Source organism: Gallus gallus, chromosome 6 (assembly GCF_016699485.2).
Source record: "Gallus gallus isolate bGalGal1 chromosome 6, bGalGal1.mat.broiler.GRCg7b, whole genome shotgun sequence".
NCBI classification, from domain to species: Eukaryota; Metazoa; Chordata; class Aves; order Galliformes; family Phasianidae; genus Gallus; species Gallus gallus.
Window position 1 is genome coordinate 23,713,362 of NC_052537.1, and position 27,906 is coordinate 23,741,267.

General features: G+C 45.1%; 1 protein-coding gene across 21 annotated transcripts in view; it reads right to left on the reverse strand.

Moving 5' to 3' along the window:
* The window catches only part of BTRC (beta-transducin repeat containing E3 ubiquitin protein ligase), a 118,062-nt gene extending 90,724 nt beyond the window's left edge, over nt 1–27,338 (reverse strand). For 10 of the 21 annotated variants that reach the window (XM_025151777.2, XM_004942220.5, XM_025151778.3 and 7 more), the window contains exon 1: nt 27,197–27,338. In XM_025151777.2, coding sequence (XP_025007545.2) covers nt 27,197–27,250 — 54 coding nt within the window. In that variant the 5' untranslated portion in view covers nt 27,251–27,338. Of the gene's footprint in view, nt 1–721; nt 5,054–5,323; nt 5,393–12,960; nt 13,090–27,196 lie in introns of those variants that run through there. The other 11 variants (XM_025151776.3, XM_040702522.2, XM_015288766.4 and 8 more) reach the window with 3 other exon arrangements.
* Nucleotides 27,339–27,906: the final 568 nt, after the last annotated feature.

The window sequence follows — 27,906 nt, forward strand, 5'->3', positions numbered from 1 at the left end:
GCCCCAGCACTTCCAGCTGTGTTGGAAGCACACCACACCTGTGCTGGGCAACACGTTTGCTGTCACACCCAGTGCTTCCAGCAATTTCTCAGCCTCTGCTGTGCTCAAATATTTTGGTCACATTTCCACAAGCATTATGAGAACTATCCAAAGTGGTTTGTGTTCCTGTTTTGATGTAATAAGCCATTGAGCCACCTTATGGGACCTTGAAGCATTTCACTAACTGCAAGCAACCCAATTCCTCGCTTTCAGAAGACTGAAGATGTGCTCCTGGAACACTGCAGGATCACTCTTTAGAACAAGGAGATCTCACAAATGAGATGGTGAAACACACTGGCAAGGCTCAAGCATAGCGCTCTTCCCATACCCCAAACACCTCAAGCGTCAGACTTACACCTGCACACACCACTGAACTCAGCACAGAGGTTTCCCCACTCACACTGGCTCTGGGATCAGTGCATTCTGCAAGCTCTGCAGCGCACAAGCAGCTCACAGCACTGGAAAGGATTCCTTTGCCTTTAGCCTCCCACTTCTCGTATAATTGTGCAGTAAATTTCCCTGAACATACATATTATGCAAACTCTTCTCTAATCTTATGCTAACTCCCTCGCTTACGGTAACTTTTTACAAGAGATTCCAGTCCACTAACTACTCTTAAATATCAAATATATGGGATGTAGAAAAGAGTTTACATATTCAGATTATCCAAATATTTCCTTACCTGAACAGGATCTGGGAGGATCAAATCATGGCTTTTAGGAAAATGTTTGTGAAGAAATGTTTTCCCCAAGGAGCAGTTACTGCTGTTGTTCAGGCTCTGGGATTCCAAAGCAACAGAACTGACTTGCCCCACAAAGGAGCTTGCTTCCCAGCTAGGAGGTATGCGAGATCCTTAGCTGCCAAATGCTGGAGGGAATTTGCATGATCATATCTGAACCAGACAATACTGATGTTTTCATAATTACAGCTCTTTAATCCATGAAGCTGATATATATATATAAACCAGTGCACCTGCAGAGCTTTGAATCAGATGCCATGCCCTTCTTGGAGGAGTGGAACGGGTAGAGACTTGTGTGTGCTTCTCTGAGCAACAAGCATGCTCTTAAAAGTGAGACCTACCCAAATGCACTGAAACCAATCTCAGCAAGGTCTCAAGCGTAACAGCTATCCAAAAGCTGACAATGGAGATGCTCTTGGTCTAATTAGAAAAAGCTGCTGTTAGGCAACGTCACATCCAAAACCTGATTTTGTCACCACTTCTAACAATTTAACTCATACTACACCACAAGACACGGGAGAGGATGGGACAGCCTGAGGTTCAGCAAACTCAAAGACCCAATTCTTGGAACAGGCTCTCTGCACAAGCTTGGGTAAAGAGTAACAGGGCACCTCAGCTCCATGCCTGCCTATTTGAGAGGTGTCACAGACCTGGGTGCAGCACACACTCATGCAGCAGGGAGCTGAGAAGGCAATGATGGTGAATCACCACCTTTGTGACAAAAAGCAGCAAAAACCACAACACCAACTGCTTAACCAGCACTGAACCCAAACACCTGCAAGGTTAGAAAGAAAAAGAAATCCCCCAAACTGACTCTAAGACTGAGTGGAAACCTCCCCAGCTTGGGACACTTCTATCTGTCAGGTCTGCAGTTCCACCTCAAAACACACAGAGAAGAATCCTATGCTGGTGGAGAGATGGAGAAATGGGAGTTTGATAGATTTTTCCTCCACCCATAATTTTGCATAATTCTTTAAAACCTCTGACAATTGCTGCTATGGTATGCACACATCACATATACCTGTCCTCCTCAAAATGCTGCTGTCTACGCAGCAATCAGCACTCTCAAAGTACTATCAGAACGCCAAGCATTAATAAGGAACTGCAGAAAGCAAGTTTGCTTCTATTTCCCACCCAAGGGATTGTTATCTGAATCGCAGACAGCACGTGGAACCATCACAACCAGAATACGCATCTTTGAAGTTACAGAGGAGACGCCAAATGACAGAACTACTAAAAAAAAATACTTGCAGCCACTGCATGTTTAAAAACATGGGGAAGTGCAGTTCTAATGCAGTAAGCCTGTTTTCACCCCCGTCCTGGTTTTACACTCCGTTTTCCGGCTCAGTTGACTGAAGCACGGACTGTTAATACCTCAGGTGCCCTGTTTGATTACAGCAGCCTTTGCAGGTCCCAATCTAGCAAAGGTAGCACCAAGAATTTCCAGCATAAAACACATTTACAGGTTTATAACTCGGCTCTAAAAATTCTACTCCAAAAGACAGAGGGAGGCAGAAAGTCTCAGATGAATGCATTATATTATATATCTTAGGTGACGTACACTTGCTCACAACAGTATATGAGGGAAGGGATTATCTTTAACTCTGAATACCACGTTTCAGAAGCCACTTAAAACGATGTTTTAAAATTCCCCATTTATGTAATCAAAATAATGTTTTGTAAGTGTTTCAGCTAATTAAGAGCCTAATTTGCCCAATTTCACACTTTGGCTTAAACCACAGAAGGCATCAATATAACACAGGAATTGGATTGTCATGTCTTATTGATCGAAGTCTCAGACAAAAATCCCCCCTCCCCTCAGAAGTCAATTGCAGCTTGTCTTCACAGGGTCAGCATCTTGGTGATGGGATGTTACGGGCTGCCAGCAGCACAACGCTGCCGCTTGAAGACAGGATTAAATGAAGCTCAAGGCTGAACAAAATAACTGTAGGTGTTCACCTTCTCGTAAGGGATAAACTCGCAGCAAACTGCTGGAGTAAAAAGAGCTTTCCAGGTTACTCAAAACCCCTTTCTTAAAGCAACACACGTTGCTGGCCGCTGGTATTGTGCTTCCTCTAGCCCACGTATGAGCACAACGCAGCTCTGCACTGCAGCACAGCAACATGAAATACAAAAAGCTGCCATTAAAGGGCAGAGGGTAACGACATCAGTGTGGGCGACCCGTGCTCAGGTAGTGTTCAACTATTATCTCCTATTTAAGCAGGCTGAGAATACGCAAATCCAGCCAGCACCGTTTTTAGATAAAATTGTCAGTTTTATGGATATTTATAGTACGTGTCCAGTCTTGCAGAACTCCATCTTCCTCCACCTCGTCTGTAATACAAGCTGCTTTTAGCCCACATTAATACATTGTGTTACTGGGATACTTCTCGTATTCTGTATTAGCCAGGCAGCAGATCAATACTCAGCCATGCTGAGGAAAAAAAAATCATTACGTTAGAATCCTGTTAAAAACACAAACAGACACCAGAAGGGATAAGTCTGATGCACAGACACCATTCCATCTGCATGCATATGTAGATTACTGCTTTTAAATAAACCAAAAGTGGCTTTCTTTCCAAGACATGCTTTTAAGAATCTTACAGGTAAGGCCTTCGGATGCATCTCCTAAATCAAATCATTCTGACCTCAAAAATTCTAAGCTTATGAGAGCTCCTCCTTTTGATCAAAAATTGCCACCCTTTGTACCAACTCCCTTACCCATATACTTCCTGCAGTGAAATCACAGCACTGCAATTAGAATAGCAGAGCTATTTCCAAGAGAGCATCTGCTCGTGACACAAGCTCAGGTTTATAACTTCTGCTGGATCAAGGAGGAGTAAGGATACATAAGTTAAAGGCTTTAGAACCAATAACAGTAAACACAAAACCAAAAGGAAAGCAGCCCCACAGAAAAGTATAAGAAATGTTTAAGTTCTTTTATTGTTTCAGACTGTCTAATGAGAAGATCTCTGAGCATTTTGTTTTGTTGTTTTGGTTTGGGTTTTTTTTGCCCTGACTATTTTTCAGAGGCTAAAATACATATTACCCACCTGCATCAGTGCACTGGTAACACAACATAGTAAGAACAGATGCAAGTCTGTTTGCCTTTGAATTAAAAACCAGAAGAGCACACAATCCTTTCTCTATTGTTCTCCCAGCCTACCACATAAGAAGAACTGACGCCATGCCCCATAGGTCAACAGACTTGAGTTCTGAGAGACATTAATTGCAGAGCTGAGATCCCTCTGAGACGCTGTGCCTCCAGCTCAGCAAAGCTGAAATCAGGAAGGCATTGGCAGCATTGCCCCAGCTGACCTTCAGCAGTGTGGGACTTCCAGGCAGAGGGAGGCTCCAAACCACACTTCACCTTTGTGGTACATCTCTCAGCCAAAGCAATGGTTTGCAAACACAGCATGGGATTCAACGCCCAACTTTCTGCAAGCATTCCAGCTCTTCTCAGCTTCCCAGAACTCAACATCAGCTGACGGCAGCAAGCAACTTGCACAAACAAGTTACCATTAGTATTTGGAGGAGAGAAAGCTGGAGAGAGACGAAGCCATCCTGTTAGCACCTGCAATGAAACTCTTGTGCTTTAAAGCTTAATGCTGCTGCTGTTCCTAATGCCCTCCCACCCCACACAGGTGACTTGTCTCTTTGTTTCTGCTGGGCTCACGGCACCATAGATCCTTTCACCTCCACTTTTCATCATTTCCACAACTCCAGTTGCCACGACAACAGGATGCAGCTTCTCTGTGCTGTTTTCATATTTCCCGTTGTTGTTGCCATAACAACACAACCATTCAGGCTTTCTACAACACCAGCAACTTTAAGCCGTGTGTTCCGAAGGGTGCCAGCTTCTCTTGTGAAGATCCACACATGATGGAGAGATTGATACAAGCAATTTGTAAATTAAGCTCTTTTTTTTTTTCTGAAGGGGGATTTTTCACTCACAGAAGTGAAAAAGCTGACAGCAATCGCTCGCGGCGGACTGCTGAGACATCTAAAGGCTGGCCTTTAATAACAGCAGAGCAATATAGCGCTGGGCCGCTCCTGAGCGGGGAGTCCCCGCAGTGTCAGACTGTGTCAAACAGCACAATTGGTATGTGATGTGAGCCAGTGTCCGTGCTTGTTCCAGCCAGGCAGATCTGAATGGTGCTAGATGCAATCCTCTCGTGTTTTAACCCATTGGCCTCCCCATTATTACCAGCACCACCACCACGCAGCTTTGTGTTTGAAGGCCCATTTTAATTCTGTAATTTGAGCTGTTGCTGCAGATTTCTTTTCCAACTCTGACCCTTTTTGCTTTCAGGTGACTGCTTTTTGAACTTTTATTTACAGGAGGTGCACATTCATGAGACCAGTGAGAAAATGTTATACAAACACAGCATGCACAAACACAAAACAGTGATGGCTATGAAGAGTATCAGCTAACATGGCACTGTAACTTCATTATACCCTCATTTATGTACTTCACTAATGAGACAAGCACAGGTGTCCAACACAGTCCCTCACATGAGATGAATAACAATAATACAGTCCAACCTGCTTTAGCCATGCTTGGTATCCAGAAGATATAAGTTGGAATCCATCTTTTGGCATGTGTATTCGGGGCTAGGAGAGAATAGACATAAAGAGAGACCTCCTTTTACACTGGGACCTAGCTAACCTACATCTAAATTCTGGAGCATTTTAAACAATGCAGATTTTTTTAAAGCCACATATGACAGTTTGGTCCCCAGATTACCTTGTTTGCTGCCTCAGCTATCAGCCGCTTTAGGAACACTTTCCTAACAAATCCCCCACTATTTTATTTACGTATTTACTTATTTTAAACCATTTCCACCATTTCACATTTCAGCTCAGTGTATATAGGTATTTCCTTAGAATTCCCCCAGAAATGCACCTGGATAAGCACAACCTATTGTGAGCGTAGTACTAGCACCTAACAGACAATGCTGATGCTTTTGCCACTATGTAACACTACATGGTATGGAAACAGCAGTCAGACCAGGAGAGCCTTAGTGCCACTCACCCTCGACACAGTCAGACAACAGCAGACAATGTGGAAAGATTATGGAATAGCTCTGAAAGGTGCAGCCTCAGCACGGACTAACAGGAAACTACACTCACATGCTGCCAAAATTATGATTCAAACTGATGGATAAACATAACCTCCTCCCCCATTTATTGATTCTCCACCTTATCAGGTTGAGGCCAAAGCATGACGTCCAACTGCTCTGGAAGCACAAACCAAACAGCGAAATTTACAACCAGGAAAAAAAGTAACAAATTAAGCTTTCCCTGTCATAATATTCCATGTTCAAAGACTCTCAAAACTAAGCAGATCCAGCTGTGCCTGTCCCCCCCCCAAAAAAGGGGGATGCTTAGAAATCAAAATCATATCTGAGCAACAGGACCAGGCAGGACATGCTCACACACCAAGTCCCCCACCTTTCTTACTCTTGGCAATTATTTCACAATTCCTTTTCTTAATTTATGGTACTTCCCCTCCAAACCAACAGATCCGTGCCCCCATCACTCCTTCTGGAAGGCTGCAAACATCCCTCGTTTTCAGAACAGATCTACTCAAGTTGAGTTTAACTCCACCTGCCCTTGAGTCCATACAATATTTAGTTTGTACAAACTGTGTCCACAAACACTGAAAATAAGAGTTGTTAGAGAGGAAAAACGTGTCACCACTGAATGATGAACATTCACAGCTGTGGGATGCTGTTCAGCCTGGGAATTTGAAATAAAAACATGAATTGGAACGTACTAAAATCTAGCCTCCAAAGAGAAGTATGGGTATAGATCTCAAAACACACTTTGATTTGCTTCTCCCCAGCTCAAATTTAAATTCTCCTAAATCTTTCAAAACAGTAGGAAGATTATGCCCTGGTGTCCTAGCCAGTAATCTCAGTTTAAGCTGAATTTCAATAACCACCGTTGAGCTGATAAATTAGAGTCAAGTACATCCTGGTTATGGCACTCACCTGCTGAGTTTGGACTTGCGATGCCTAACACATTAACAAAGTATGTTTTAGGGGACCTCTAACACAGCTAGAAGCATCATGCTCTAAGACCTAATCCTTAGTTCAGCACTGACTTCATGGGTGGTTAGTCTCTCTACTACTGGAAAACGAGGACAACACTTATTTAACCCACCTCACAGGTTTGCTGAGAGGAGCTGCTGACATTTCTACGTGCTTTGAAAATGGAAGAAACTACAGTAAGCACGACATATCTAGCAAGACCCCTACAGAAAGCCATGCTTTGCATCTGGCTTAAGTGCTCCAGCTGCTCTGTAAAAGTTGCACAGCATGGTACCCCCTATCCAGAAAGAAACAAAGGGGGAAAAAAGTCTTCATAAACAAGCAGAAATAAAAAGCCTTTGGTTAAATCCCAGTGTCAGAAGTAAAGAGACCTGAACACCAGTCCGGGACCTGCTCAGGTTCACCCAACATATGTGGGAAAAGCTGCCTTACTTCTTCCTCCATTTCAGCCACCTAGCCTGGAAATTAGAGGATAACAGCAAAGCTTTCTCTTAGGACTGGCAGGCTGCTTAACGTCTGTAAAGCCCATCAGCCTGGAGTAGTTTGAGTAATTGATTTAAGAATGATTTAAGCCATTTAATTTGAAGATCCCAGCCCTGTAAACATGCAAGTAAATTAACAAATCTTTTGCCATTAACAGGATTACTCCCATGCAGAAGTGCCTGCAACAACAAAGATAGCATCATATTTATACAACTCTTACTAACACCAATTCCTTCCAATGTTAGTGCCTGAGCATTAGCAATAGGAGTGATCAGGACTTTCAGCAGATTAGCACTTACTGTAAACTCTGTTTTTCAACACTGGCCAGTTAAATACACAAACAGGAGAAACTAAGGCCCACTGCCATGCCTGCAAAAGCCTCTCACTGCAGCATGTCTCCTCTACATTTGATAAGCTTACCCTCATTCAGAAAAGGAACCATACAGAAGAGAAGCAACTAGTAGTGCAAGATGTGTCACTGCCTGTATGCTGCTGCCCACTCCACTGAAGCGGGATACGCGCCCAAGTGAACCTCCATTCATACCAAATGCAATTACTGATGGAAAAGGGTAACTTTATTCAAATCTCTGGGGTTGGATTTATCAGCACTTAACTCAAACACACTCCTCACTGGCTAAACTTCATTCTACAACCAGCCCCCAAATTTTGAACTTCCGTGGCTCTCCTATGGGCACGCTGTGAGCAACCCCAGGAATGTCGTCTTTGGCACTGACAAATAAGCGCACCTGGCTAAAGCTTTCCAAGTTTCTGTATCCCAGTGACAGCAGACACACAACTGTGAATGACGTATCAGAAACCCACACGTTATCTGTCAATACAAAAGAACGAAAACCTGCCCCTCCTCCCCTCCCAGCCTCTACAAGATCTGCAATGCTGACAAGTATCTTGTTGGAAAGTTGTGCTATTCTATCAATCAACTGTACGGTCTTCCACGGTTACGATCCATTCAAGGCAGTTCTATCAGCAACACAATTGCCCAGCCAGATCTACTCATTTTTCTATTTTCAGAGCACACACTGTTTATGCTCATGATTACAGTATCATTCGTAAGAAGTTTTTTTTCTTAGCATCTGCTCCAGCATTTTCCACAATGAGAAGCTGGGTTGCTGGGGTCAGTTTGATCTTTTCCAATTCTCACTTCCTGAGGAAGGCGACCACAGGGGTAACTTAGAAAGCACTCTAACTGCTACTGCTCTGATCTTTTTTCCTTCAACACTTAACTGGCATTGTTCCTTTAGCCATCTACTCTTCTATTTTTAATCCTTTTGATTTCTGCAGTCCCCAGCAAGGCCTAGAACAACAGAATGATTTCTGAGAACAAGTCAGCAATTTAAAATTCAGTGGTGCCTCTTTCTCTCCCGACAAAGGCTGATTTCTAGAGGACATTTAATTACAGGCCTGAGTTCCTATTTTCTAGACCTAAACACAACCCCTGAAGGCTTACAATATTTGAGTCACAGCTGGAGCTTTGGTTACTATACAGTTTAAATATCAGCCTCTTTACTGTGCAATTTGTTTTGAAAATCAAATCAGATGCCGTGTCATAAACAAGTGCTAATTAAGTGCTGAGCAGAAATTGGGCTTTTTTGTGCAAGAAGGGTTCTTAAATATCTGCATCTTCACTTCCACGAGAAAGGATAAATATGTCAGTATGATAATTATGAAGTGAAACCTACTCTGTTACTTGCAAGGCAGTACTGCTACTTCTCCATTTTATCTGCTTCCATGCAAGAAGATATAGAGGGAAAGACGAGACGTGTATGAAATATACATATGTACTAAGGATTTTATTAATCTGATCATATAACCCATAATGCTTCCCTTCCCCTCAGAGAGGACACTGACTCTGGGTTTCCATCACATACCATTCAAACAGGCAAGCTAAACCCATCTCTCTCTGCCACTGCAAAGCAACTGTAAGGCTACTTAAATTTTCATTTCTTTTAAATTATGATCCACACACAGGAATTTATTTGAAGATAACATTGCATTCATTAGATATAACACCTTCTTTGATAAATACCAACTGAAGAAGAGGAATAATGCATTGTAATACTCTGACGGTTGCCTCTGAGTACCAATATTCACAACTCCATTTACTACCGGGCTCTCGGCTACAAAGGCAGAATTAGATCTGTCAGTCACCGACATGGGAGGGCATGGCCACTTGCACCAAGGATTGTCCAGTCGAGAAGATTTCCATAGGAAAGTAATGTGGCACAGAACTTGTTAATGAGTTTGTATGCATTACAGCAATAAATTCCTACTGCGTAGCATACCATCTCACAGTCCAGCTAAATATCCCATTCCATTGTCAGTGCTCAAAAAAAGGCATAGTTAGATCTGTGGACTCTAATTCAGTGGAAGAATTTGAAACCCTGTACACGATTCTGTTATTAGGAAAGACATCTATAAACTTTCTGATGCTGCTAAGATTTAAGTGTGCTGCTTGTGAGATTTCTGAGAATGAGTGGAGGACAATGAGTCGATTGATTGTTTGAGCTCATACTTTGCTATAGAAGCTCCTTCTGAAGCAGGTAGCACTCTCAAGCAACAAGCTCTGCCCAGAAGCTAAATGAATTCACTCCACATGGAGCACATGCCTAGCTCCAGTTCTTTGCTGAATTGGTTTGGAGTGTTTGACCAGAGTCTGGTCAAACACGTATCTACATTCCTTGACAGATGCAAAGACATGAGCTGCAGCTACTGGGAAAACTACTTGAGTCACACAAAACATCACACTACCTTCTTCAGGGCTCAAAGGAATACTAAGCTACAGCATCCTGAATCAGATGGAGATCTGTGATGACACCTCATTAATCTTCAGACAAATACCAGCAAGCTCTGTGCACACGCTTACTATCACAGTATAAAGACATTCTCTTCAGGCCCATGCATAAAAGCATCCTTGATTTCACAACCACGTGACATTTCAAATCTGAAATTCAAGTCCTAGGTTCAGCCCCTTCAAGGCTGCAAAATCTATGGCAAAGAGAAACTACACATCTCCTGCTACCATCTCATCTTGTGCCAAGTATCCTGCAAGAACAGTGGGATCCACAGAGTGCTACATACAAACCAGAAGGCAGCTTGTCTTGGTATCAAGAAAATGAAGACAGTGGCTTTTAAGGCTGTATCTTGTCACTTCTTAAGTCCACATAAAAGCCAGAAAGCTCATCTGGATACTAGTTTTTTCACGACAACTCAGAGTATGAGGAATAGAAAATTCTGTTCAGTAAAAAAAGATGAAAAAATAGGTGAACTATGTTAAGAAGTCTGGAAAACTACAATCTCCATAAACAGCAAAAGAACTTCCAGTGCCAACTTTTACCTTCCTGACTTTCTGCTGAATTTCAGGTACGTTACCTGGAATTTACCAAAAAACACGTATGTATGGCTGTTCTATCCCAGCCCATTTCCCTCACAAAGCACTGTGCTACAATTACAACGTGGGACCCATTCACTTATTGTAAGGAACTTGGATGTTGCCTTCTGCAACTGTGATGTTAGCCTCCTGTGTTAGCCCTAGCGCACACTGACCAATTACCTGGTCAGGACCAAATGACTGCAAACGCACACCAATATGATGAGCAGTAAAATGGCGTTTATTCACTACTAAGCACAGCCTATATACCTTTACTTAAGCAGTCGTACCACCATGTCCTACCCTGATTGGTTCGCACTAGATACCACCGTGCCTTATTTGGTTGGTTCCTATTACTTCCTCATTCCTTTACATCCTTCCTCTTCTTGTTTTCTTGGCAGCAAGGTCAGTCTGTCAGAGCACGATAGCACCCTCTCACTATGCCTAGAGAGAGGCCTGTCTCATACATCACGTATCCCCGTCATACGCCTACTACAACATCTCCCCCTCCCTAAGCTAAATACTCCTTACACGTGCCTACCCCGTACACCGCGAAGAAACGCAGAGCGCCTAATCACGAATACATTTCAGCAAACTATTTTTACTATCCTTCTACTGTGATCCTTTAAACAAACATCAGAGCAACAGGGAGTCCTCTCCCATCATAACCCGACTCCCCGTGCTCAGCCAAGCCTTGCCCCATTACATCATGAACACAACCTGCATCCTTCTACAACCTTTCACGCAGCCTGTGATACTCTATCTGTTGGTCAAAAGCCTTTTCCATAATTCGTTGCAGGAAGTTCTACAAGCATCCTACAAAGCATGGAAGACAGATCAGAATACACACAAAAATTGCGAGCCCTATTGCGAGAACCTTAAGCAATTGCTTTAACCATGAACCCATTCCCCCAAACAGTCCATCCAGCCAATTCCCAAAGGGATTACTCTTCTTTAATCTTCCGCATATGTTCTTGCATCCATTGCAGTTGTTTATGAATCGACACACTGTGATCACTGAAGTTAAAGCAGCACATTCCCTCGACGTCCTCACACCCATGTCCTTCAGCCAACAGCAAGAAGTCAATAGCTGCTCTATTCTGTAGCAGCGCGTGACGGACACTATTAAGATCTTCAAGCATAGCATTTAACACAAGCGTGGTCGTATTGGCCTGTTTTGCAGACCAACATGCCAATTTTTCTATCTGGGACAAAGCTGCCGCTGCCGAGACTCCCGGCGCAAAAATTGAAGTGAAGATGTGTGATGTGACGCTCCACAGCTTAACTTCATCGCTACACTCAGGTCCCAGACTCACGTCGCGGCGGCGCCTACGAGGATGTAAACTACGACATATATTAAGCCAACCCATATGATTTGGAGCAAGCATCGTTAGCTTCCCTAAGTAACAGGGGCCTCCTAAAGGATTAGCTGGTATACCTTGCCATGCCCTATCACCACAAATCAGGAAGATACCTGGGGGGAGTGCCTTAGCAGTCCCATTATTCCACAATATCTCTGGCTTACCCCCGAAGGTAAACCCATATGCATAATTGTTCCATTCCGCCGTGCAATTACCACCGCAATCCGCCGTGCCATCGGAACATTCTGTCCCATTACTGTATCCCGCCGACCATTTTCCCCCTTTCGAACCACACCAATCAGAAAAGCTCCCTCTATAATAACGAGTTTCGCTGTTGGTGAATCCACAATATCTACTACTTATCGAAAAACTCTCTGTGTTCATTGGACTTACCACCGTCCATGATCGGTTGACATAGGGTCTTATACGAGGGTCATCTTTGCTCCATTTTGCTATGAGGTCACGCAATTCTGCTTCCACCCCACCAGTCCCATTAAAATTCCCATCAAAATTGTGGCAGACTCTGCTGTGATTGTTCTCTTTATAGCACATCGAACCAAAGGTAACACACGTACGTGTTGTTCCGTTCTTGATCATCTGAGACCCTAAAATATCCAATTCTTGGGGGTCCCAAGGGAGGGTACGATTTAATGATTGAATCAGACACGCCGTCTGTGTAGCCGCGTCTATATCATTTTTACATCCAATGTAGTTGACCGTATATCCTCTAAACTCCTCCAATTGGTAACTCGGCAAACCCACCAAACAGGTGCGGAAGGGAGAGGTAGCGGACTGAAGGCTAAGACAGAAGTCTGTTCGCCCCGTGAGATTCACCCACGTGACCCAAACGTTACGTGGCTGTTGTAGAAGGTGCACTCCTTCCCCCCCCCCCGTTACCATAAACACCAGCAATATCAGAAGTGTCGGTGTTGCAGGTGTGGTGCTCCTCTTCATGAGTGGTTCTCGGTCCTCTCGTCCTTCCCTCAGTTGTTCTGGAGTTGGCTTCGGTTTTCCCACCAGCAGCTTCTGCAAAAGGGGACTCATCTTGCTTATTACACAATTACGGGAACGGGTTATAATCTTAGTCGTCCTTCCTGAGATCCGGTTTAACCTTCCGTGATGGAGTCCATAAAATTTTCCCCGTCTCCTCATGTTTTACTGCGACGTATCCCCTACCCCATACAAATATCCTTCATCCTTCTTCCCACAGTCCACTATCTGTTTTTACTCTGACTGGAGGCCCTTCACCCAAGATCTGAGGCTGCCAACGCTTCTGCATTGGCATTCGCTTACTGTCACCATGCTCAAAATGGTTCAATGCATAGAGGGCTTTCGCCAGGAGCTCAGCCTGCCTACCGACAGGTATCCTATCCCTATATCCTTCCCCTTCCCTAAGGACACGTATCTTATCCTTGAGGAGTCAGTTGGCGCATTCCACTATTGCCTGACCCTGGGAATTACCAGGGATGCCCGTAATGTGGGAGATCCTCCACATCGCCAGCCATTCCTGCGTTGAGCGTGAGGTGAAACACGATCCGTTGTCTTTCTTAATCTGACTGGGCAAGCCAATTGTGGCGATAGTGGTTGCCCAGTGATGATGAATTGGACTTAGCATGTTGGGTGGCCACAATGACGGTAGAGGAGGTATCTACCGTAACCTCTAGCCATGGACGGGGGGATAGACGTGGTTCCCAGGTGAAATCTGTTTGCCAGACCTGCAATGGTCCAAGGCCGTGGGGGTTAACCCTGGCCCCTATGATAGGCTCCGAGTTACAATGAGGACACGCCTGAACATCACGCGCAACAGATAGTGGAATGGAACAAGTCTTAGAGAGCGCACAGGTCCCTATATGAAGAGTAGAGTGGAGATTACAGACTTCTTGGACTGTAAAAACCTGCATACTGGCAGCTTTATCTGCCACCACGTTACCTGTTGTAAAAAAGCCTGGCACCTCAGAGTGACTGCACACATGCAAAATAGCAACAGGGGCCGTACAAGAGGCTAAAGCCTCCTCCAGCATGCTAGCAGCTTCTGTGCTCGGGAGGCCCTCCCAACCCATCCGGGCTAATAGTTTGGCTGCAAAAGCAGAGTCCGTAACGATGTTACAAGGTACCTCACGCCAAAGGCGCACCGCAACGGCCATCACCTCGAGCATCTGCACGCTGACTGTTCGGTCTGCGAAAATAGCAGTCTGCCAACTGTTACTAGAATCTTGCCAAACCATCGCCCCCTGACCGGTCCTCAAGGATGCATCTGTGAATAACGTGGGCCCTTCAAGCGGAGAGGTTTGAACCCACACCCGCAAGGAGATAGCAAGTGGCTTAGCCGCGTCAAAAATGGGCAGGGAGTCTGAGTACCTTATCAGTCCTCCAAAATCACTTAGCACTGTGAGAAGGATCTCAGGGAGCGGCTGTACATCACGGAATGAACTCTGTAAGTGTATCACATCAGGCTCTCTCCCTTGAGCCTGCACCGAGAGCAATCAGGTTTTCCTGAGTAACATCGCCAATACCTCAAGCCAGGAGGCATAGGCGTGCATGGGTTGTACTGAAAACAGCGACCACAATGGTTGCGGTTTGGCATTGAGAGAGTGGCCCAGAACAGCGGCAGCTCCTGCCTCACACCTGCAAACAGCTGCTTCAAGGGCCTGGGTGGGACCCCATTGCGCAAGCATATGTTCCATACAGCTTTGTAAGATCTCTTGCCAGGCCATGGCCATTTCATTAGTCAGGTCTCAAGGTTCCTTCGGATCAGACCCCTTCAGCTGATCATAAAAGGGCTTCATCAATCGAGGGGTATCCCCAATGCACCCCGAACCCACTGGAGGGCTCCTACCAGTTTCTGCACATCCCACAACATCTTAACGTGTGGTTGAATAACAAGACCCACTGGTTGGACCACCTTGGGACCAAACCTCTACCCCAGGTACTTGACTCCCAGGCCTCTCTGTATCTTTTGCTCTGAAATAGTGAACCCAGCGGCAGTTAGAGTAGCCATTACCTGTGACTCAAGCATTTGTAACCCTAACTCAGTAGGGGCGGCAAGCAAAAGATCATCCATGTAGTGTGAGATTATGTATCGAGGGAAGTCTCTCCTAGCTGATTCCAATACTCTACCTACCACTAACTGACAAATAGTAGGGGAGCACGCCATTCCTTGCGGGAGAACACACCACTGAAATCTTTCTGTGGGGTCTAAGTTATTGAGCGTCGGTACCGTAAAGGCGAATGCCTCCTGATCTTCTTCTGCAAGAGGGATGGAAAAAAAGCAATCTTTAAGATCTATGACCACCAACGGCCATTCCTTGGGTATGGCTGACAGTACTGGTCCGCCCTGCTGCACTGCCCCAAAAGGCACAAGTTGGGCATTGACCGCGCGCAAGTTGTGCAACAGGCGGAAGGCGCCAGAGCACTTCTGTATAACAAAAATCAGGGTATTCCACTGACTAAGAGAGGGTTCTATATGCCCTAATTGAAGTTCCTGTGAAATTAGCTGCCTGAGTGCTTTAAGCTTCTCGAGGGAAAGAGGCCACTGATCCACCCAAACGGGGCGTGCCTCCCGTTTCCACCACAGTAGAATCACGTATGCAGTGGACAGCTGGCAGACAGTGGCCCTTATTATAAATTTGTAATGTGTGCACCCACACTGTTTAAGAAATCCCGTCCTAGTAGTGTCCCTGGTACTTTGGCAATAAGTGGGACAAGCAAGGCAGGTCTCTCCAACGAACCGTCCCTGTTGACTATGACAATCTCTACCTCTGCCGAGGATCGTCTAGTAGATATGGTCCCTCCCACCCCTCTGATCACCTGAGAGGTCCCCCACAGGCCACTCCTTGGGCCAGTCCTCATCAGATATCACCGTGACATCCGCCCCCAAGTCAATAAGTGCCATGACCGGGACAGAGCGACGACCCAAAAAGTCAGGCGGCAGGCCAATATATGACATGAACGCCTTAACAAGCGGGCGGTTTTGGCAGTCTAAAGCTAATGCCACAGTGGGCGTGTTATGAACTTCAAGGTGGGGGGCCTGCATGACTGGCAGGCTGGGTATAGGTATCACCAACAGCCCATCCTGCAGGCTGAGGGAGGGGCCCTGGGCCTGAGGCACCCTCCCCCAGTCGTGAACTCTGACGCTCCTACACTGCCCGGCATCATGTCCTCCCTTGCCGCATAGTTGGCATGTAACTCTACCCCTTTCCCTGTACCTTGCGGCTCTGCACTGGACTTTAATGTGGCCGAACTGGCCACACCTGAAGCAAAGGCGACTCCTCTCCTCATCCCTCGGGGCATTGCACTGGGCTTTAGTGTGGACAAATTGGCCACACTGAAAGCAAGGGCCTTGGGAGGGTTCTGCAGCTCGTGGTGGCATCGAAGCCACAGCCATCGCGTTAGTGATAGCAGCCGTCAGGCCCTCATTAGTCAGCGGGGTAGATTTCTGTTTATCCAACACATACCTAATAACCTCCCCCGGTGTAGAAATTTTCCCAGGAGCTGAGCGAAACAGGGTTTTGATATCCTCAAGAGACCTTTGTTTGAGGCAGTCCACAATAATGGGGCCATGGACAGCTCTGGGTAAGTCTGACCCCTCAACCACCTTAATTAGCCTATCAGCAAACTCTTGAAAAGATTCGGTTGGACCCTGGGTTATTTCTGACCAAGGAGTGGAAGGCTCTGCACTACAGGCAAACTTCCTGAAAGCTCCCATAGCCACATCAGTAGTTGCTAACAATTCCCCTGGGTGCAGCTGGGCAAGTTGTGCATGGGTGGGGGGGGGGGGGGGGGGGGGGGGAGGGTGGCCATGCCTGCTGCAGATCCCGTAAGCCTCAGCATATCCGTGCCATGCACAGGGTGCCCTGGATTGGAACCCATAACTAATTGCTCCAAGCATTTACCAGGATATGATCCACCTCCTCCCCTATTCTAATTGCCCCGTATCAAGGGCACCTCCCTGTCAGTTCTCAGCCAGCTGTTGGCACAAGATGTAAATGTTCCTTTGCCTTGCTTGATCAGAGGAGATATTTAAAAGAAGGAGTACCAGGGAAACACACTGCCTTGGAGGAAGGACTGTGGTGCAAGCATGAGGCAGGGACAACAGAAGTGAGGGAAGACACCCAACAGGCAGTCAGTGGCAGCATCCTCATGCAGATAAGTACTTGTAATAAGACTAACCAGAATGACCCTGAAACATTCCAGGACTGACTGACCAACCCTCAGAAAAAGAAGAACAAACACACAAAAGCAAACAGTACGTGCAGCCTCAAAATGAATTCTGATAACTACCACCAAAACGGAGCACTCGCCGTGGGACACCCCAGTAAATCTACTCCCAATTTAGAACAAATCAGAATTAGCGCTAGACTAACCCAATCTTCTTCTTTAAGAAGATCACCGAAGTCCAGACAAATTAGAGGTAGTTAAGCATTTGATAGATGACACATAGGAAGTTACTAGTTAAAATGGAGAGGATTAGGATTAATACCAGAGTTGTAAGGAGGATAAAAACCTAAAAAGGGAGAGGATCATGGGTTATTTTCAAAAGGGAGCCACCAAGCTGTACAGTTGGATCTTGGTTGAAATCCACTATTAATCTTGGAATTAATGATAAAATATTCTCATTAACAGCTAAAAACCAAGAATCATCAGCTGAAAACAAACTTCTTTGGACACAGTATCTGGAAGTAACAGAACTAACACAAAATGTATGTAAATCAAAAAGTAACATTATTTCCATTGTACACTGGAGTCCACAACATTGAAAAGAGGGGAAGAGGCCCAGAGTTGCATTATTTACTAGACAGCAATGGCTCACCAACAAGAAGCAGCTATGAAGAAGGCAAATCCCACTACAGAATATATAACATGAAAAATTCCCAGCAGAGACAAATTAGTACTGATGCTTTTGTACAAGGGATCAGTAAAAACCCTCCTGGAATATTGTGCACAGTTCTGTCCACCGTGTTCCAGGTAGATCAATCACATTCTGCAGCTGTTTGAAAAGATCTCCTAAGATGATAAAACCTTATATGAAACATCCTATAAGGGAAAGAAAAGGGGGGAAAAATAAACTCACCAGATCCATCTCAGAGGGGATATGACTGCTCTCTACAAACATATCCAGATGAACACAGAGGAGCAGGAAGAGCTGTTTAAACTCAATAACACTGGCACAGGATCAAATGAGAATGAATTAGCCACAAACGAAGTTTAGCTAGGAAAATATGAATGAGGATTCTAACTAAAAGTACTACAGTTTGGAATAGCCTTACAATACCAGAGCAAAGAAAGGAGCACCCATATAAGAGCTGCTTTGAGGAGGTTGCAAAAGGAACTACAGGGTACACTGCTTGCCAGTACAGGGGATGTGGACTCATGCTTCAGAAGACTGCTCCAACCCCATATGGTACCTTTCCTGTTACTGATGAGCTCTGTATTGTTTTGCCTCTGCCTAAATTCTTATTTTTAAGGCCAGCAAGATACAGCTACATAGGAATATCCTCTTGCCAGTAGAAAACTTTCAGAGTATTTTATTATTACAAAAAAAAAAAAGCTGTTTAAGTACAGACCAACAGAAACCAGTTTAGATCATATTTGAAGGTGTTAACACTGTCTAGATTCCTTCAGATAACTGCTGAGATGGTTCCAAGATACATCTTCGAAAATGAGACTGATCCACAGATTCTTGAGACTACACCCACTTCTTATTGTTCTGCTTTGCCAGAGATGAATGACAGCTGGCTGCATTCTCAATTCTTTGGAGACTTAGGCAGAATGTAAGGAAGAAGAGCGGTGAGCAGATCCAACAAACCACCCCCTCTGGAGAATAACCAGAATCTTCCTATCACATGGAATTCGAAGGCCAACTACCCGAATGCTGAAAGCAACTCTCACATAAACACCGCTCCATTCTGCACTGCTCTCACAAAAAAATAATCACATGTGATGTGTGTGGAGAGAGAGCCAGACCTTTTTTCTCTAAAGCAACAAGAGACTGTTTTGGCTGCTAAATGGGCAAGTCTAGAAGCTTCAACATCTCCTCTTCCAGCCAGAATGCAGCCAAGCCCTGGTTTGTATCCAGCAAAGATCACCACTGCCTTCCTCCTGAGTATTTAATCCATTCTCCTGTACTTGAAATACCTTACAGCCTGGGATAACTATGTCCTTAGATGCAAGCACCAAGAGAGAGCACTCCTACAAAGAAAACACAAGAATTCACATATGGGCACAAAGCCAGCTGATGGAAGAAGGCCACACCAGAGTTCAGCACTGGCTGATAGCTCCCAAACTCCCTTTCTATGGCTTTCATCACCTCTGTCTTGCTGCAGGTGCTTCCAAAGAGGATGGGCCATCTAAGCTACAGCTAGAACCCTATTTAAATTCACTCTTTAAGTTCATTCTGCTAACGTAGGACTTACAGAGTTCATTCCAGCAAAGCATGCCCCTGCAACCCTTCTCACCCCAGGATGAAGCAAACAAAACCAGCACTAAGGCTCTTTGCTTTTGCCAGCCAGACCGGTTACCGCAGGAGGTGCTGCACAGCTCCTGCTCACAGCCTCTGAACACTCCTGCCCATCCCTTGGGAAGGCTGAAGGATCCTTCTCTGAGCTTTTCCCTTCTTCCCCACCCTCTCCTTCCTGCTGCTGTTCCCATCAGCATGATGCACAGACTCTGCTTCAGCATGGAGGGGGGAATTAGATCAGATATCTTCAATTCTTAGAACATAGCAAGACTAAAAGCAACCAATTTTTCTGAGCAAAATCACCATGGAAAATTGGAATGATTTTAAATGAGAAGTCTTTGACATCTCTGCCTCTGCCTTCTGCCATCACAATGAACAAAGTGGGCTGCGCACATACAGCTGCAAGCAGGCCAAGCACCCATTGCTTAATGGAACTCACAGATGAAGAAAAAAATGAATTTTAATGCAGTTTTTAGAAATACTTGTCATTGTTTCAGCATTGCCATTTAGTGAATGGGGCCGATTTCTCTCTCAGTAGGGGATGGTATTTTAATGATGTAACAGTGTACTTCCCAGAAGAAAGACAAGCCTCATGAGGCAGATTAAAACAAAGAATATTCAGATCCCATTAAAAACAGACAGTTTCAAGCCATTTTTAAAATTAATTTTGTTTAATGATAAAATGTGTTATCTTAACAGGTGGTTAGCCAATTGTAAAATTAACCAAAACACGGTCAGAAGCACAAGGCTGGCTATTAGAACAACTCGTTTCCTCTGATGCTGCCTGCTCCTATCAGGGTACTGCATGACCCTGCATGAATTCCTCCACTCCACAACCCCAGGCACATTTCTGAGCTTCAGTTTCCTCTTCTGCAAAGCAGGAGTAGTATTTGGTCAACACCAAGAACACGAATAAGGAGGCATTAGAAAGCAGTGCCGTTTAATAACAGGTCTCATCTAATGCAAATCTGAAGATGCTTATTTCCAATAGTCTCTGTTGAAACAGGAAGTTTTCTCAGCATTTATCAGTGCTCATCAAGAAAATGGCTTGATGTTCAATTGCCTATTAGTTGTATTTTGAGCACTCACTCTTTAGCTGCAGCCACTGGACACCACTATGCTACATCTCACTCTCTGGTGCCACGGCCAAAAAAAAAGAAAAACCACCTCATTCAGTCCTTCAGTGCAAGAACACCTAAAAGATAAAGCTAATACACCTTGCTGAGCATCTCCTCAATCATGTGAAGGAAGAAATGAAGAGGGCTGAAGAAAACACAATGCATTGTGAACCCAAGGTAGTTTGCCACCAAGAACAGCTAAGCATTACCCAAGCGTCAGCAGTACATAGAGGATGAAGACAACAAAATGTAAGCAGACAAGGAAGTGAGAAAACTCCTTGCATGCGCAAATGGCTTATGCCACTTGCATTGCTGAATATAGCATGAAAGTCTGTATACAATAGAAGCAATTTGCTCAGCTCACTGGTTACACATGTGGTCAGTTGTACCTTAAACCTTACTGTAGCAATCACTCAAAGATGAATACAACAAGAAACGCATTTATGCAGACTGAAAAAAGTCAGTAGAATCCCTTCACTCAGCTCTTAATGAAATTTCATAATTTCAGGTATAAATGACTTTCCTTGTAATAGAAAACAAGCATTTTTCATTAACGAGTTTTATGGTGCAAACAAACCCCAGCAGAGAGAAAGCCAAAGGAAACAAAGCAGGGGATGAACACAACCACTTGACAAAAACGTGCAGTCAGCATTTGTAACTCAGCAAATACCGTCTGGTCCTCACTTTTAATGTTTTCATAGCACAAAGTGAATTTTAAATCAGATCAGAGCATGAATTTGCTTCTGCCACTTAATTTCTAGTTGCAGATCACCCCTTCCCCTGGCAGTCCCTCACACTGAAAATAAACAACAGGAAAAGAACAGTGGCTTTACCTTTTCATCTCACTTGCTGCCTGGAGATCAGAGCTTGGCTGGTCACCGAAAACACTCTGAAGAACAGCTGTTGTTGTGTGTTTCTTTGTTGTTGTTTTTCCCCTCTCTCTGACTAAAGATCACCCCTTGAAGAGGCCACCTCCCAACAACACCCATTTCTCCCCTGTAGCAATGGGACGGATCAATATGAAGGAAAAAAGTGTTTCACCAAAGGTGTAACGACAGAAGGAACAGCACGATAGAAAGGTGCTATAAGGGAAGTGAAGAAGGTTGCTCACCTGTATCAGAAGATTGCAGGTTCACAGGGGAAAGCTCCACCAAGGAGGGATCTCCAACCAGAGAGCTTCCCCAGCGGCAGTCAGCCCTTAAATGAGGTCTAAGAGAGGTGCAGCCAGGCTCCACCCCTTCCAGTCACACAGATGAATTGCTTCCACCTGTGCTCCCACGGCTGACTGGGTCCTTTCCCCAGGTGCTCAATCAGTGGTTCAGGCCAGGACTTAACAGTTCCCGTACACTACCTTATCCCTGGAGACAATACACAACTACAGAATCATCATTTTCTTCCTCTGAAACCTCCATTACCTCTTTCCATTGCACAAAGCACTGTAGAACGCTGGGAACATGGAGGCCACTGCACATACCTTCCATCTTCTACAAATCAGTTGGGAAAAACTTCACCCAACCAAACTCTGTGCTTAGAACACTCAGCTCCATCTTACTAACGAGAATGATAATTTAGTACCAAATACTCACAAGGAATTATAGCTCTGCTGACTGGCAAATAATTTGCCAAGGCAGATTAGTTTAGCTGCATAAAATAAATATCCACCTGAACATACTAGCACTAATCAGGGCGTGAAATTAAACTTTTTATTCAGTGGGAAATAACTGCTGCAAGGCGGCGATTTAGGCTAGGAAGCAAATATTAAGGTCAGCCTATTCTCTCTGATGTTTATAGTACATATAATAGTACAGAGAGCACGGTGCAACAAATTCTGCTTTTTAAGTCCATGAAACTAAATACTTCAGCAACGTGATAGCAAATTTGCCATTTGCTTTTCTAATTGAACACATTTAATGAAGCAAAGTGACTGAAATGAAACATGACCAGGGAAGCAAGGGTGAGGTTCCCGAAGCGCCAACGGGGTGCGCTTAGAGCAGAAGAACCTGCAGCTCCACGAGTCTGGGGCAGAAGGGAAGAAATCAATGTCTTTATAGACAATGGTTCCTAGAAATCCTCCAGCTGAGAGAATGTTACTCAAGTTCTACTGGAGAAAATGACTAAGGGTATGTTAAAAATTCAGGGAGCCTTTGCAACCCCACATTTAGGAAGTAAATGCCATCCCAGCTGTTCTACAAAATTACTCCCATTGCTGTCATGCTACTCTTCCTTTGGATATCCAGGATTCTACGACAAAGTTACCACAACACAAATAGGTCAGTAGGAAGATGGTAAGGGTTTTAAAGCAGAGTTTTAAATAGCTAACAAGTCCCAGCTCTTCAAAATCTGAGTGCTGCTGATGCCATAAACCATACAAGTTCTGTGCAAATGGAACCTCTTTGACGTACTTGTTTTTGTCTACCTGTTCTGCATGTGTGTGAATATACATATAGAGAGAGAAGGAAAAGAGCAAGCCAGGGATTCCAAGGTTTGGTACCTTTCAGCCCCCAACTGCAACGACCGCTTGGCCTGCCAGAAGCACCTACAAGGATGTAATACCAAGATAAAGGAACTTCAGACAAAAAAATAAATAACAAATTCATCTTCAAGGACACCAGTTTGTGCTCTTCTATGAGATAAGAAGGCAATCAGGACCTTCTAGAATCACATTGCCCAGAAAGAAAACACTAATGAGAGTTAAATGGAAAAAAGAAATTCATGAAGAACACTGGTATCAACATCCTCCTATTCACAAGCCAGGAAATTAAATGAAGTACTGCAAATTGATTCACCCAGAGAAACTGAGAAAGTGAAACTGCATTAAATACCAAGTTATTGCTTGCCAAACTATCCCAGATAGGATCCCACACTGGTCAGGTGCAGCTCCAAGCACTCCTAATTAAACACAACTGGAGTTGTCAGGAGTCCATTCGCACAAACAGATGTTACTTCATAGAGCCTTGATATTTTTCTTAAATACCTTTCAAAATGAGGAACAAAAAATATGAACTCTTATAAAAAGGGCTTTATTGTATTTTTATAGCATATTACATACCTTGTAACAATCATTCCGTTAAGTGTGAATGTCAGTTTTATTTTCTGTCCCTTTTTTCCTGGCTATTTACAAGCTTTGTAAGAATCGTTCCTTAATTAAGTCTAAACATAGTTCTATATAAATGGATTCCTGGAATTAAAAACGTTCAGACTTAAGAAATGATTGTTACAGAGACTGTAACAGGCCGTAAAAAAGAATGCCACTTTAAACAAAGATTTCTCATTTTAATTAAAAAGATAATCATCAGAACATTCGTACACTTAACAGAACCATTTGAAGCTACTTTGAAAAAATATCTACTATTCTACGCAGGCATATGTAGTTTACTTTATATGACATTTAATCAAAGTCTCAGTTGAGCCTATTGCACTCATGCTTTAAATACTGTATCTACAGTTGTAAACACTTCATTCAACTCTGGAAGTTACTTATGGAGCACCTCATTCCGGGTACTTCTGTAAACGGTTATGACAACAGAAATCCCATATTCTGGAAGGAATAAAACCGGGGCTCTGTAAGGCATGTTTTTGTCAACGATGGTGGCTTTTTTTAAGCTAATGGGCACGGCTGTCTCTCCTTTTAGCACGCGCATCAGCCTCTTAGAACTGCACTCTTCATAAAGTGCAGTGTGTATCTCAAGGGTTTTAGAAACATGAAAAGGCACTGAGATGAACTAAGGTTCCACTCCAACAAAGCCCTTGGTGTAGCTGCAGAACACTGGGCTATGTAATTTACAACACTGTCTTAATTCTATCAACTAGCTCTCACTCAAAAGAAGCTTTGAAAGACACCACGTAGAACGTGTGATAGAAAACACTCCTTCACCAGCAGATACAGCCCTCCCCAGTGAGCAGCTGCTCAGTATTGCATAATGCTCATCCGCCACAGCTGAATATCAGGAATAAATTAGGCCTTCTTGAAACACAGAGGTAAACTGAGTAGGTGAATGAAGTTAAATGCATTACTTAAAGCTGAAAGTATCACATGACATGTGTGGTAGCTGAACGCACACCTGGAAAACTGGTAGCAGATATTACCTAAATGCAACACTGTTTCATTGGCGAGCAATGGAGGCAATAGCAGCCAGGGAGAACAACGAGATTTTAGTCTCATTGAAAAGTTACGCAGACACCAGCATACAGAACCTTGTCTTTCAAGGTAATGAATACAGACACGTTAAAAAATAAACAGCCCCTTTTAAGGCAAGATAATGTCATTTGTAAGGTTAGCACTGGATGAAGTTTCCACGTGACATTTTTCTCTCAGTGTCAGACGTGAAGTCAGCAGGTCTGCCTCGCCTGATACCTTGTGACTCAGGAGCACTGCTCAAAGCCACTGCCAAAAATGAGCTACTGACATGAAGTGGAAAAAAAGTATTATTTTCTAGAGAAGCCCAAAAATAACACCACCTACAGGGCTGCTTTTCAACACAAAATGAAACCCGGCACAAATTCACATCAGAAACAGAACCACCAAAAAAGCTGGAGAGCTAACAGATCATACACCTACAGAAGATGTTTGAATATTCACCTACGGTGAGATACCTCAGCACTGCGGAAGTCCCAGGGAAAAATCACTAATTAACAGCAAAGCCCACCTCAACCCACAGCACAGCCCTTCTGGGAAGGGAGCAGCACACAAAGTGCATCACACACTTGGATGAACAGGGTAATACGCTGTGAATGATTCAGCATTAGCTGAGGATCCACTAGCTCCGTGCAGATAACGGTAGGAATGCCATGACTGCAGTACTCGAGCACTTTCCGAGTGCTGACAGACTGAAACAACAGGAGACGACCTAGCAGCACCGAGCTGATATTTACAATGGGATCTCATTTATTGGAACAACCTACCTGCATGCACCTCCACCAACAGCAAAAGGGGAACAGGGAAAGTCCTCACCAAGTCCAACAAAAACTCTTCATCAACATAATTAAAATAAGACAGGGACTACACAGATGCACGTTGAAGCAAAAGCCTGAGACGTGGTATAAACAAACCTTTTATCACTCTCAACCCATACAAATATACGTACACCTAAAAAGTTCAAGGGGATCAGAGGGAAGCTCCCTCTTTCACTGCAATTTTGCATGCACTTTGCTTTCAAGAGGCACTTTAATAAAACATTAAGGAACTTGGTTTAGCTTTTAGCTCTCAGCGAAGCCGGATCCTCAATAATTCTTCCCTTTATCTGGAGCCCTTACCAGATGCAACTCACATAAGAGCAGCTCTCATGCTTAGGTCCCCTCAGCATCAGGGAGCTTTATTGTTCAGGTGGCACACTGCCAGCTGTGAGATGGGCAGGGATTCCCTCAGGTCCCAGCCCCAACTTTATGGAAGATCTCAAATGCCTGGAACTAAGCTATTGGTTGGGAACTTTAGCACAGAATGACAAAAGCAGTGCATGAGGGCAGCACACAGACACATCTGAGGATACGGAAGTCACTACATAGACTAAGGCTGCCATCACCGAGCTTGGCCCAACATGAGCACAGCAGGCTCAGGGACGCTCCTTTGGCCAACTGCACACCCAAGAAGGTGGTTTATTATTACTAACTGCTACCTTTCCTGTTTAGGTATCCATAGCATTTTCCCACTTCACTGAGCAGAGACCCTACAAATCTGCCAGACTACAGGGCTAGCAGCAAAAAGGTCAACGAACCACAAGAGAAACAAGTTCTGCAGGATTAAAAAAGCAGAAGTCAAACAACTGTTGCAAAGCTCAATTAAAGAGAAAACATTTGCAAGTAGCACTTCCTCGATTTCACTTGGGCATACGCTGTGACGGTTTAATAGGATTGCTTCCTTCTGATGAGTTCAGATTTAGGTCTGTAGGACTGGAAATACCAACCCAAAGTAAACTTTCACCAGGTGCTGCCAGGCATTTAGATGACATCCACAGGGAAAGGACAGTTTCAGGCACACAAGATTTACATTCCCTTCGGACGGTACCAGCGTATTTCCATTTCTAAACTGTATGTTTCTGGCCTAAAACGTTTAGAAATATCAACAACTGAAGTAAAAAAAAAAGAATTAAGCTACAGTTTAAGTGTGTGAAGCCTTAAATCTAGGTACAAGTACAGAGCATCTCGGATGCAAGCACCCCCAGAGCTGCCTGCCGTGCCAAAGGGCGGCCCACAAGCCCAGGCCGCGCGCATCCACCATCACTGCAACGCAGCAGAAGGTGAGAGAGCGAAGTGTCAGTGCGCACAGCTCTGAGGGCAGGGTGGAAAGGAACACGGAACAAAGCTGCAGGGGGACGGGGTGCAGCACAGCACAGCCTAAAGTACACGAACGAAGGGAAAAACCCGAGAATCCCACGCGTACCCTCCCACCCCGCAGCCCCCCGCCCCGCACGGCCTGGCCTCCCCTCCCCTCACAAGACGGGAACCCCCCCCCCTGCGGCCCAGGGCACCCCGACCCGGCACTGCCCCTCGCCCCCACCCCGTTACTCTCCCCCCACCCCGGCCCCACACGCAGGTGCCCCCTCGGCTCCCCGCGGTCTCTCACCATGAACTTCAGGGCCTTCTCCTGCAGCACGGCCTCGGCCGGGTCCATAGCCATGCGCGGGGCTGCGGCCGCCCCTCCTCGCAGTGCCAGGCCGCAGCGAGCGCCGACAGGAACCTGCGCTGCCCCGCGCCCCCCCCTCCCCAGCCTCACCCCCGCTGCCAGCAAAGCGCATGCGCTGCCCGCGGGCCCACGGGAAATGGAGTCCCTCGCCGCGCCGCCGGCAAGGGCCTGGGGGTGAGAGAGAACTACAAATCCCAGAGGGCGGTGCGGCGACGGGTATGCCGGGAGCCGGGTGGCGCACGCGCCGTCGGCGGGCGAGAGGGCTGATGGGAGTTGTAGTACAGAGGAGGCTGTGACTGTGTAACTTGAGGGCAGGGGCAGAATGGAGGCCGCTGTTTGCGGGTGGGAAGAGCCCCTTTTCTGAGGACGTTTGGGCCACTGTCTGCCCCAGGCCGGCCTCGGCGAGGCGAGAGGTCGTATCCTTGCACTGTTTCTAATTAGCATCACACGTGTGGCTAATGAGAGGAGATCCTGAGTGCACATTCCAGGCACTGGGCTCCTGGCCCAGCTGGCGGCCTGCTCCACTCCGTGCCCACACAGCAGCGATTTCTGAGTCAGCCGCTCACTTTAATGCAGCCCAAACACCACCTACCATTCATCCCGTGCACTGGCACATCTCTACATGCATTGAACTGGTACCAAAAGCATTT